Source organism: Leptosomus discolor, chromosome 19 (genome assembly GCF_034619465.1).
Source record: "Leptosomus discolor isolate bLepDis1 chromosome 19, bLepDis1.hap2, whole genome shotgun sequence".
Classification (NCBI taxonomy): Eukaryota; Metazoa; Chordata; class Aves; order Leptosomiformes; family Leptosomidae; genus Leptosomus; species Leptosomus discolor.
Genome location: NC_141409.1, coordinates 1977517 through 1989992, shown reverse-complemented (window position 1 = coordinate 1989992; position 12476 = coordinate 1977517). Strand labels below are relative to the sequence as shown.

The 12476-nt window shown below is 61.4% G+C and overlaps 1 protein-coding gene across 1 annotated transcript in view; it reads left to right on the top strand.

Annotated features, from left to right (window-relative positions):
* Positions 1–12476, top strand: part of ABCA2 (ATP binding cassette subfamily A member 2) — a 35403-nt gene that overhangs the window by 18494 nt on the left and 4433 nt on the right. Inside the window, exons 17-38 of the mRNA XM_086475791.1 lie at positions 388–578; positions 813–963; positions 1248–1452; positions 2025–2189; positions 2504–2684; positions 2954–3166; positions 3477–3673; positions 3757–3939; positions 4388–4572; positions 4678–4798; positions 5066–5356; positions 6454–6672; positions 7926–8028; positions 8419–8747; positions 9300–9513; positions 9690–9795; positions 10169–10280; positions 10672–10732; positions 10994–11168; positions 11254–11369; positions 11618–11765; positions 12003–12126. Coding sequence (XP_086331917.1) covers positions 388–578; positions 813–963; positions 1248–1452; positions 2025–2189; positions 2504–2684; positions 2954–3166; positions 3477–3673; positions 3757–3939; positions 4388–4572; positions 4678–4798; positions 5066–5356; positions 6454–6672; positions 7926–8028; positions 8419–8747; positions 9300–9513; positions 9690–9795; positions 10169–10280; positions 10672–10732; positions 10994–11168; positions 11254–11369; positions 11618–11765; positions 12003–12126 — 3790 coding nt within the window. The remainder of the gene's footprint in view (positions 1–387; positions 579–812; positions 964–1247; positions 1453–2024; positions 2190–2503; positions 2685–2953; positions 3167–3476; positions 3674–3756; positions 3940–4387; positions 4573–4677; positions 4799–5065; positions 5357–6453; positions 6673–7925; positions 8029–8418; positions 8748–9299; positions 9514–9689; positions 9796–10168; positions 10281–10671; positions 10733–10993; positions 11169–11253; positions 11370–11617; positions 11766–12002; positions 12127–12476) is intronic.

Genomic DNA, 12476 nt, shown 5'->3' with positions numbered 1-12476 from the left:
GGGCAGGCAGGGAGCACCGCCCCACCTGGTCTCAACAGCTCCTGAAGATGGTAATAGAATACTTTTTTTTTTTTCTTTTGGCACATTTTACACTGTAACCCAGGACACCTGTGTCCATGGGCACCTTCCTCATGTCTCCAGGGTGTGTGAGCTGGGGTGGGTGCAGATCCCACCTCGCTGGGCTGAGCCGCTCCTTCCGAGTGTCCCCGGCACAAGCCTTTCCCAGTGCCAGAGGGAGCTGAGCCCGTTGGCGCCCTGGCACAGGGTGTGCTGTGGCCTGCCTGCTCCCAGCGGTACCCAGGGACCTCTCGGTGCTGCCCGTTGCCCTCCCACCCCAGCGAGTGAGGCAGCCGTAGGGGTAGGGGACAAGCAGTGTTGGCCTCGCAGGTGATGAAGATGATGGGCTTGAACAACGCGGTGCATTGGGTGGCTTGGTTCATCACCGGCTTCGTCCAGCTCTCCATCTCGGTCACGGCGCTCACCGCTATCCTGAAGTACGGCAAGGTCCTGATGCACAGTGATGTCCTCATCATCTGGCTCTTTCTCGCCATCTACGCAGTGGCCACCATCATGTTCTGGTGAGCTGCTGGCTGGTCCACTCCATGCCGTGAGGGGGCATGGGCAGCACCGGGGTCCTTGTACCGTGGGGCGGGGGTGCGAGGAGCTGTGCGGGTAAGGGCCGGTGGAGGGGCAGAGGTGCCCCCAGCTGACTGATTTGAGGGGCCAATTTATCACCTCAACACCACCAAAATCGGATGGTGTGGGAAGAGCCCTGGTGGGTAGGATCTGAGGTGATGCTGTCCTCCCTGCAGCTTCCTCGTGTCAGTGCTCTACTCCAAGGCCAAGCTGGCCTCTGCCTGTGGCGGCATCATCTATTTCCTCAGCTACGTGCCCTACATGTACGTGGCCATTCGGGAGGAGGTGGCGCACGACAAGATCACAGCCTTTGAGAAGTGCATTGCGGTGAGTTGGCAGCAGCTGCTGGGCAGGTGATTGGCCCCAGGTTCGCCCTGGGCACCCCATGTCCAGTACACAGGCCACCAAGCTGTCACCAAACCCTAGGCAAACCTCTGCCTATGTGAACCAAATCCCTATGGGGCTGTCCAGAAGGTTTGGTGCCTCCCAGGTCAGGGAGCATCTCCATGGGGCTGGGTGGGGCGGCACCAGTTTGGAATTTGCCCCAACCTGTTCCTTCAGAGCTGACCTGTGGTTCCTGATGATGTCCTCTTCCCCCCACCTCTCTGTAGTCCCTCATGTCCACCACGGCCTTTGGGCTGGGCTCCAAGTACTTCGCGCTGTATGAGGTGGCTGGCGTGGGCATCCAGTGGCACACCTTCAGCCAGTCGCCTGTGGAAGGAGATGACTTCAACCTCCTGCTGTCCATGATGATGCTGATCGTGGATGCCGTGGTGTATGGGGTGCTTACGTGGTACATTGAGGCTGTGCACCCGGGTACGTGTGGGCAGTGGGACGTGAAAGCACCTCTGATCTTATGGGAGCCTACTCACTGGGGACCTGCTGGTTCCTGGCAGTGCTCAGGCCTGACATGGTGGGATTTGGCACAACATGCCTTCAGGGTCCCCTGCGTGTGTCCTGTTGGGCACACGTGCCCCCATGCCCTGACCCACTGGTGACACCAGCAGGTTCCTTGGACATCTTCAGTCGCACGTCTCAGTTCACTGGCCACCTGTAGCAAAACAAGGTGTCTGTGGCTGGAGCACTGTTCCCCTTTATTGCCTGCCTGGGGAGGAGTCTCACCCGATTCCTTCGCTTTCTTAGAAAAGCCGAAGTGCGAGCCAGGCCCAACCCAAAGCCCAAAGGACTTTGCTTCCTTGCACAGCCCAGCAGCGTTGCCCTGAGCCCAGTTGGCCGGGGCACTTGCAGCCTCCACCCTGCAGTGATGTCCCTGAGCTGAGGAAACCTCCAAGCCCACGTCCATGCCTGTACCCATGCTGAGCTCGGCCGGCTTCTGCACAGACATGAGTGTACGCTTGGCCCTGACTCCACGAGCATTGTACTTACAGGCATGTTCGGCTTGCCGCGGCCCTGGTACTTCCCCTTCCAGAAGTCCTACTGGCTGGGCAATGGGCGAGTGGAGACCTGGGAGTGGACCTGGCCCTGGTCCCGCACCACCCGCCTCAGCATCATGGAGGAGGATCAGGCCTGTGCCATGGAAAGCCGGAGGCTGGGTAAGGGCAGATGGGGGTGGTGGGAGGTGGCCTGGGGATGTCCCTGGCTCTGGTGCAGCTTCCTGCATGGACCCCTGCGTGTCCCCTGTGCCCTCCTTGGGGCAGGATACTGGGCCAGGCGCTGCTGCCTGCCTGGGAAATGCTGCCTGTGGGGCGGGAGTGGGGAAGCTGGCAAGAAGCAGAGAGAAAGGGGCCATGAGCCAGCACAGCCACTACGGGATGGAGGCGGGGAGGTTCGTCCCCTGGGGAGCCCTGCTCCAAGCCTGGTGTCCCTCCCCACCCCCTGGCTCCTCACCATCCTGCTTTCACTGCAGAGGAGACACGGGGCATTGAGGAGGAGCCGACCCACCTCCCCTTGGTTGTCTGCATTGACAAGCTCACCAAGGTCTACAAGACGGACAAGAAGCTGGCGCTGAACAAGCTGAGCCTCAACCTCTATGAGAACCAGGTGGTGTCCTTCCTGGGGCACAACGGTGCAGGCAAAACCACCACCATGTGAGTGCCTGTCAGGGCAGACGTTGGCCATGTCCTTCTGGCCAGCTGCAATGGGCGGGAAGGTGCTGCGTGATGTCCTTGCAGGGCCCTGTGGCAGCACTGTGGATGTGGGGGTGGCACAAAAGGGGTACAGGCAGCAGGCACATGGCCCTGCACTGACATTGCTTTGCCTGGGGCCCAGCAGATGCTCCTGGAAGTGGTGGTTGGAACTGGGACAAGACAGCGGCATACAAGGTCCCTCACCTTGTTGCCTTTCTCCATCCATCCAGGTCGATCCTCACCGGTTTGTTCCCTCCGACCTCGGGCTCTGCTACCATCTATGGCCACGATATCCGGACAGAGATGGACGAGATCCGGAAGAACCTGGGCATGTGTCCCCAGCACAACGTGCTCTTCGACAGGCTGACGGTGGAGGAGCACCTCTGGTTCTACTCGCAGCTCAAGAGCATGGCGGAGGAGGAGATCCGCAAGGAGATGGACAAGTAGGCACCCTCCAGCTCTTTTTGCCCCATCTGTGCCTTTTGCATGAGGGGGTCCCCTTCCTGCTTGCTGAGCCGTGGTGGGTGATCTGGTAGCAGAGATGTCCCCTGGAGCAGCTCCTTCAAGTGTTTTCCAAAACTGGGGGTATCAGACTGTGGAAGCCAGCAGAAGATGCTTCTGTAGCCTGGCTGCAGCTGGGCTGTCCCAGTGGCCAAGGGCTGTAGGTACCATGCAGGGAAGAGGCATCACGTGCTCCCCACAGTCACCAGTACGGCCCCCCCAGCATCCCTGGTGCTTCTGCCCTGTCCCCAGGATGATTGAGGACCTGGAGCTCTCCAACAAACGCCACTCCCTGGTGCAGACCCTCTCGGGGGGCATGAAGAGGAAGCTGTCGGTGGCCATCGCCTTCGTGGGTGGGTCGCGGGCTGTGATCTTGGATGAGCCCACAGCTGGCGTGGACCCATACGCACGCAGGGCTATCTGGGACCTCATCCTCAAGTACAAGCCAGGTGAGCGGAGGTGGTCAGAGCCCAGCATTGCTTCTCTGGCTGCACTGGCCCTGGGCCCTCCACTGAGACTCTGCCATGGTCAGGAAGGACCATCCTCCTCTCCACGCACCACATGGATGAGGCTGACCTGCTGGGTGACCGCATCGCCATCATCTCCCACGGCAAGCTCAAGTGCTGCGGCTCCCCACTTTTCCTCAAGAGCACCTACGGTGATGGCTACAAGCTGACAGTGGTGAAGAAGCAGTCGGACACCAGGAATGGCACAGGTCTGGGGGACAGCGGGACCCTGTGTTTAGAGGAATAGATGGGACCAGCCCTACTTCAGGCTGGGAAAGGAACATGAGGTCAACACCCAAGTGCTCCCACCCCAAGTCTCATTAGGCCACGTGGTGGGTGGAGGGGGATGAGGCAGGAGTGTAGGAGGTGGCATTGCTCAGCCTTGATTTCTCCCGTCTGGGTCCTGGGTTAGACTCTGTGTGGTGACATTTGCCTCCCGGCACTGGTTCTGTCTGGCCTGTGGGCTGCCCACCGAGATGTGCAGCATGGGCTGTGGTGCAGAGCACCGTCCCCAGGCCAGGCAGGGCGGGCAGGAAGCCACCAGCACACCATGATGGAGGCTGGAGGAGCCCCACGGCACTGGGGTGTAGGGTGGACGTGGCGGGTCCTGGTGGGAGGAGGGTGTGAAGTGACCGACTGGTGCTGCCCCTCTGCCAGAGCCAGGCCAGCCACACAGCCCCCCGGCTCACTCCTCCGTCAGCCCCTGCTCCGAGCCTCGCGTCTCCCAGTTCATTAGGAAATATGTGGCCTCCTGCCTCCTCATCTCAGACACCAACACTGAGCTCTCCTACATCCTGCCCAGCGAGGCCGTCAAGAAGGGCTGCTTTGAGAGGCTCTTCCAGGTACCCGCGGGGGCTGGCGCGGTGGGCAGGCGGGCAGGTGGTCATGGGGGGCCGCAGCACTGCAGGCACCTGCTGCCCTCCTCACCCAGCGCTTTAACTCCACAGCACTTGGAGCAGAGCCTGGAGGAGCTGGACCTCACCAGTTTCGGGCTGATGGACACCACGCTGGAGGAGGTCTTCCTGAAGGTGTCCGAGGAGGACCAGTCTCTGGAGAACAGCGACGTGGGTACGGGTGGTGGGGAGGCACATGGTGCTGCTGGGGCTGGCGAGGGGCTGTGTGCCTCTGTGTGGGCTTGGTGGCTCCTCTCCCCTCGCACGTGGCTGCAGGAGTCTCCTTTCCCAAGGGGAGGAGTGGTCTCCAGCAGAGCTCATCCCGGCCAAGGGCAGCCGGCCTCTGCTCCACTCCAGGTTTGCAGGGCAGATATGTCCCTGTTCCGTACCACGTTGCGGTGAAGGGTGGCCTGGCCATTGGCAAACCCTTTTCTCCTTCCAGACATGAAGGAGTCCAAAAAGGATGCCCTGCGGCCACCCGCCCCTGAGCTGGACCTGAAGCCCGAGGCCAATGGGGAGCCTGTTGCTGAAGTGGCCGTGCCGGAGAAGCCCGAGGTGGAGCTCAGCAACCTAGTGACCTGCTCCAAGCTGGCGCAGTCGCAGGCGTCCCTGCACTCGGCCTCCTCGGTGGGCTCCGTGCGGGGCGATGAAGGTGGGGCTTATTCTGAATTCTTTGGGGATTATGCGCCCCTGTTCGATAACCGGCAGGACCCCGATAACATCAGTCTGCAAGGTTCGTGCCGCTGGCAGGGGCCAGGGGAGGCGCTTGGCTGGGACATGGAGGGTGGCCAGGGCAGTGGCAGCGCCTGTCCCTGCACTTGGGCAGGGCAGAGCTGGCCCTGCCCCGGGGCACAGGGGTGTGCTGGGGATGGGGGGCCGCGCCTGCTGGGGCAACACCCTGCGGGGGGTCTGAGGATGCATCCGCCAACGCTGTGCCCAGAGAACTGCAGCCTGGGTGGGAGGGCGGGAACAGCTGCTTCCACCAGTTTGCAACCCCAAACTGGTAGGGTGTGCATGGGCGGGTCCTGTGCTGAGACCCGGAGCCAGCAGGTGCAGCCAGCGTTAGTTCTGCCCTTTGCCTCCCTCGGGTCCCGTGAGGGCCACCTTGCAGACTCGCCCCACTAACGCTCTCGCTCCTCGTGCTGGCGCCTGGTTGGGTTGTCTCCTCTTGGCCCTTGGGCGTGGAGTCATCTCCCAGCAGGTGGCTTTGCCCTCCCTGTGCTGACCCAGGCTTAGGGCTCTCCTGACCCAGATGCTGGGGTTGCCGAAGGATGGGGGATGCAGGCAGATGCCCTGAGGCTGCTGTTTTATTCACAAATCCTTTTCTGGGTTAACCCGGCAGCTACTGGTGTGGTTAATTCATGGATGCGCCACCCTACCTCCCCGGCCGGGGCTGCTCTGAGCGTTGGGATATGGGTTGCAGGAGGCAGAGCCGAGGCAGGGCCATGGCAGAGCTCTCTGAGAGCAGCCCCGCTCCCGCTGCCTCACTGGGTCCCCCCACCCATGTCCCGTTCCCCATTCCTGACTGTGCTGACCCCTCACCAGCTGGGAGAGCTGATGGGAAAATGGAGTTCTGCCAAAAAGCACCAATTTACGTTGCTTTTTTAAAACTATTGTCTAAATTTCCCATTGTGGGCCTAGAGGAACCCACCGGCCAGCTGCCTTGCTTCACACTGCGGTGCTGCCGTGGCTTGGTGGCCGTCAGCGTTGGGTGCCACCCTGTCCCTTGGGGTGGCTGCACCGGGCTCAGTGCCCGGCTCAGCTACCTGGGGGCCAAGGCAGGCATGGGAGCAGCTGTGCCGGGGGGCTGACATCCTTCTCCACTCCCAGAGCAAGAGGCAGAGGCGGAGGCGGAGGACCACGACCTGGCTGGACAGGGGAGCTTCAAGCTGGAGGGCTCGTGGCTGAAGCTGCGCCAGTTCCATGGGCTGATCGTCAAACGCTTCCACTGTGCCAAGCGCAACACCAAGGCCCTCTTCTCGCAGATCCTCCTGCCTGCCTTCTTCGTCTGCGTGGCCATGACAGTGGCGCTCTCCGTGCCCGAAATAGGTGTGTGTGAACCACCCGCCTGCGTGCTGGGGGCTGCTGGGGGCCCTTTCTGCCTGCCCCAGTGTGGCCGGTTGGGACACTGGCTGTGTGGCACTTTGGATTGTGAATTGGTTGAAGGAAAGAAGTCAGAGTCGTTGTCAATGGGACAGCCTAGTTGGAGGCCTGTAACTAGTGGAGTCTCTCAGGGGTCGGTACTGGGACCAGCACTATTCAATATGTTCATCAATGACCTGGACAAGGGAACAGAGTACCCTGTCAGCAAGTTTGCTGATGACACAAAGCTGGGAGGGGTGGCTGACACCCCAGAGGGCTGTGCTGCCATTCAGCGAGACCTGGACAGGCTGGAGAGCTGGGCGGGGAGACATTTGATGAGCTACAACAAGGGCAAGTGTAGAGTCTTGCATCTGGGAAAGAACAACCCCATGTCCCAGTCTAGGCTGGGGACTGAGCTGTTGGAGAGCAGCGTAGGGGAAAGGGACGGGGGGTCCTGGTGGGCAGCAGGATGACCACGAGCCAGCAACGTGCCCTCGTGGCCAAGAAGGCCAGTGGCATCCTGGGGTGTGTTAGAAGTGCTGTGGTCAGTAGGTGGAGAGAGGTTCTCCTCCCCCTCTCCTCTGCCCTGGTGAGACCCCATCTGGAATAGCGTGTCCAGCTCTGGGCCCCTCAGATCAAGAAGGACGAGGAGCTGCCGGAAAGAGTCCAGTGCAGAGCCCCAAAGGTGATTGAGGGGGTGGAACATCTCCCGTATGAGGAAAGGCTGAGGGAGCTGGGTCTCTTGAGCTTGGAGAAGAGGAGACTGAGGGGTGACCTCATCAATGCTTATAAATATGTAAAGGGCGAGTGTCAGGAGGATGGAGCCGGGCTCTTCTCGGTGATGGCCAATGACAGGACAAGGGGCAACGGGTGCAAGCTGGAGCACAGGAGGTTCCACATTAACATGAGGAAAAACTTTTTCACTGTGAGGGTGACAGAGCCCTGGAACAGGCTGCGCAGAGAGGTGGTGGAGTCTCCTTCTCTGGAGACATTCAAAACCCTCCTGGATGCATTCCTGTGTGACCTGCTCTGGGTGGTCCTGCTCTGGCAGGGGGGTTGGACTGGATCATCTTTTGAGGTCCCTTCCAACCCCTGACATTCTGTGATTCTGTGACACTGACTGGGGGGATGGTGAGGACAAGGCTTGTGGGCGCTCAACCAGTCTGCCTGCATGTGGTGGTGCTGTGGGTGAGAGTGGGTTCCTGTCCTTGTTTCTGCAGGTGACCTGCCACCGCTTATCCTCTCGCCATCGCAGTACCACAACTACACCCAGCCCAAGGGCAACTTCATACCTTATGCCAACGAGGAGCGGCGTGAGTACCGGTGAGAGCTGCCACTCACCGGTGTCCAGTATCCTGTGACCCGTCCCTGTCTCCATCCCTGGAACCGCGATGGGGGACAGCAGGGAGGGCAGCCTGCAGTGGGGCTGGCGCCGGGGCTCAGGCTTGGAGCAGAGCCTGGCTGGTGCCACATCCCCTTGCAGAAAGCAGCCTCCATCCTCTCCAGGGTGTCTCTGTGAGAGGTGCCAGCCCTGACGCTGCCTGTGATGGGCAGCTCAGCTCATGCCAGGCGTGGGCTGTGTGTGCCCATTCGGCTGTGCCTGTTCAGCCATAAGTGCTGAGGCCTCGGGGAGGTCCCAGCAGAAGATGGCCGAGGTGGTGAGACCCATGTCTCCTGCTCCTTGCTCCTCCTCACCTGCTTTTCTCCCCGCAGCATCAGGCTGTCTCCTGACGCCAGCCCCCAGCAGCTGGTGAACACCTTCCACCTGCCCTCCGGTGTGGGGGCTACCTGCGTGCTCAAGACGGCCTTCAACAACACGCTGGACCAGCCCATGCAGACCCTCAACCTCAACAGCAACGAGTCCAAGATGCTGGCGGCCAAGTACTTCGATGCCATGTGCATCGACTCCTTCACCCAGGGCCTGCCGCTCTCCAACTTTGTGCCTCCGCCTCCATCCCCAGCTCCCTCTGACTACCCCATCTCAGTGGATGAGGACCTGCTCCGTGCCTGGAACTCCACTACCTTCTCCTCTGCCATCAAAGGTATCACCTGCGCTTGGTGCTCGACTGTGTCTGGGCCTGGGATTCATCTCCAACAGGGAGATGATACATCTCCCCTGCAGAAGCTGCTCCAGGGACCCCTGGAAGAGTTTGGCTTGGCCACAGCAGAGCGTTGCATCGCTGGGCTGAACTTCTGGCTCAGGGCTGGTGCTAGCCCTGCAGCACCACTCCCCATTCAGCCCTGGCAGCACCAGTGGAGCTCCCTGGGATGGTGACACCATCGAGAGCCCTGTGGCCAGTCTTGTGTCACCCTCACTGGGCTGTAGTCCCCAACCCTTGCCTTCTCCAGCCACACTTCATGCCCCCTCTCTGAACCGTTTCTGTCCCCCCAAAATTTTTCCCCAGGTCCATCTCTTGGTCCCTCTCGGTCATCAGGACACAAAAGCCCTCTCACAGACCAAGCTCTGGCCATGGGGCAGAGCGCTCCCTCCCTGCTTGGCCGGGACCCCTTGGCTCAACCTCTCAGCCCCGCGTTGTCCCAGGCAGCTGGGGCAGGCAGGAGCCTGGCTGTGAGCTGCCCTCTCTGCTCCTCAGAGACTGTGACCTCGGCCCCGGCCCTGCCCCGCATCGTCCATGAGCCCATCAAGTGCACGTGCTCCATGCAGGGAACCGGCTTCTCCTGCCCCAGCGGCGTGGGGGGCCACCCCCCGCAGATGAAGGTGGTGACGGGGGACATCTTGGCAGACATCACAGGGCGCAATGTCTCTGAGTATCTGCTCTACACCTCAGACCGCTTCCGGCTGCACAGGCAAGAGGGAAGGCTGGGAGGGTCTGCCCTCTGCCGTGGAGCAGGGGTCGGGGACTGGGGACTTGGGGACACCTGCCCGGGGCGCTGACAGGGGCCAGGAGCATGCTTGAGCATGGCCCTGCTCCCAGAGGTTGACGACAGCAGTCCCAGCTTCTCAGCGGTGCCTTGTCCCACAGGTACGGGGCACTCACCTTTGGCAACGTCCAGAAATCCATCCCGGCCTCCTTCGGGGCCAGGGCTCCTGCCACGGTGCGCAAGATTGCCGTCCGGAGAACGGCCCAGGTGGGACTGCGCTGCGCCTCACGGCAGCTGGGAGATGGGTGGGCAGCAGCAGCCGTGACACGGGTGGGGAGGAGAAGGGGGCAGGGAGCGCTGCCTGCACGGCAGGGACCCCTTGCTCACCGCTCAGCAGCAGTGCTCTCCACCGAGGAATCTGGTGGGGCTCTTGCCCCATGGGGCGCTTTGCTGGTCCCCCCACAGTGGGCCTGGCCCATCATGGTCAGCAGTGGCCTGCTCTCCCCACAGTCATGAGTGCAGGAAGCCTGCCCTGTGGCTGTCCCATCCTATCCCATCCTGTCCCATCCCTCCCTTCCAGCCCATCTGCCGTGGGCCCAGCTCTCTTGCCACCTCCCACCACTCTTCTCTGCTCCTCCAGGTCTTCTATAACAACAAGGGCTACCACAGCATGCCCACCTACCTCAACGCTCTCAACAACGCTATCCTGCGAGCCAACTTGCCCAAGAGCAAAGGCAACCCTGCTGCCTACGGTGAGGACCTGGAGGCTTTAAAGGACAGAAGCACGTCAGGAACAGCTTGAGGGCACAGTCCAACCAGGCTGGTGCCCAGTTGAGGCAGCGGGAGTCACATACTTTGGCTGTGAGATCTGGGCTAGGCAGGGTCTGGGCTAGGGCAGAACCTCCTGAGGTGCTTCCTCCTGGCACCTGGACTTGCAAGGTGTCCAAGGGTGCTCTCTGCCAGCTGGCGAGGGAGGGCATGGCCTCGAGGGGCTCGGTTGCTTCAGGCAGCTCAGCTCCTGCCGAGCTGCAGGGAAGAAACGCGTCCTCCTGCTCAGAGCCAGGACCAGACGGGCTAGGGGCAAGATTTTCTGTCCTGAGGCAGCTTTCACACGCCCGTGTTTGTTCTTGGGCCTTCCTGCAGGCATCACGGTCACCAACCACCCCATGAACAAGACGAGCGCCAGCCTGTCCCTGGATTACCTGTAGGTCCGGGGAGTGGGTTGGAGGGCGGGTGGGCGTCCTGTGGAAGGGGGGCAGCTCCTCACTGCCGTTTGCAGGGGAACGCCAAGGCTTCTGCCCTGCAGCCTGTAGGGGGGGGACACACAGTGGGTGGTGGTGACATGGGGGTCCCTGTGCCATGTCCTGCCCTGTGCACAATGACTGTCCCATGCCAGGACAGGTGGCCCTTCCGTGGGCAGCTGAGGGTGACGGGGTCCCTGCTCTCCTCCTTGCTCCCCATGCAGCCTGCAAGGCACAGACGTGGTGATTGCCATCTTTATTATCGTGGCCATGTCCTTCGTACCAGCCAGCTTCGTGGTATTCCTGGTGGCTGAAAAGGCCACCAAGGCCAAACACCTGCAGTTTGTGAGCGGCTGTGACCCCGTCATCTACTGGCTGGCCAACTACGTGTGGGACATGGTGAGCAGGGCACGTGGCCCCACCGGCCAAGCCCCCAGGGCTGGGCGTGTGGGTGGGCAGTCACAGGAGTCTCTGTCTTCTCCAGCTGAACTACCTGGTGCCGGCCACGTGCTGCATCATCATCCTCTTTGTGTTCGACCTCCCGGCGTACACCTCTCCCACCAATTTCCCCGCTGTCCTCTCTCTCTTCCTGCTGTACGGGTACGTTGCTCAGGGTGTTGGTAAGGTCCCTCCAGTGGCCCACCTGCCCTGTGGCTGCGTGGGCAGGATCTGGCCTCGGGCCTGCCCATCTGGGTGATGTTCTGTGGCACTCATGGCTGGTGCACGGTGAAGGCTGGGGTGGGAGAGCCTGGGGAGGATGGGGCTGGGAGATGGCTGATCCCACGGTTGGCACTGTTCGGTCCCTCTCCTGCCACACTGACATGCGCTCCTGCCGCTCACCTTCCCAGCTGGTCCATCACTCCCATCATGTACCCTGCCTCCTTCTGGTTCGAGGTGCCCAGCTCCGCCTACGTCTTCCTCATTGTCATCAACCTCTTCATCGGCATCACGGCCACCGTCGCCACGTTCCTGCTGCAGCTCTTTGAGCACGACAAGGTATGGGATTCACAGCTCTGCCTGGGGCCACCAGGAAGGGAGAAGCTGCCGTCGGGTCGTGGGACAGCTCAGGCTGGGAGGGACCTCAGGAGGTCTCTGCCCCAAACTGCTGCTCCCAATAGGGTCAGCTATGAGACCTGATTGGGCTGTATCTTGGTGGGAATCCTGATCCTACCACGTGCTCACAGTCCTCAGGGGTGTTTCTGATGGTTGTGTCCTCTCTGCCCATCCCCACAGGATCTGAAGGTGGTGAACAGCTACCTGAAGAGCTGCTTCCTTGTATTCCCTAACTACAACCTGGGCCATGGCTTGATGGAGATGGCCTACAATGAGTACATCAACGAATACTACGCCAAGATTGGTATGGCCTCTCATTCCCTCCCTCCCTCGCTCCAGGCCATATGGGGCTGGGCGTGACCACAGTGCTGGCACAGCCCCCTCCGCCTGCCCTGGGGGGCTTCCCAGGGCCCAGAGCAACCTGGAGCAAAAAGCCAGGGGATGTGCACTAGACTGGGGTGCAGGAGGAGGCATGGTTGAGGGTCAGCCCCGGCATGGTGCCGGTGATGCTGAAAATGGTTCCTTGGGCCATCCTAAACGGCAGCCCCCAAGGGAAGGGAGGTTGTGAGCCCTGGCAGAGTTGTGCGTTTCTGCTGCTGTTGCACGCTGCCTGTGGTGGGGCTGTGGTGGGCCATGGAGGAGCTGTGGTGGAGC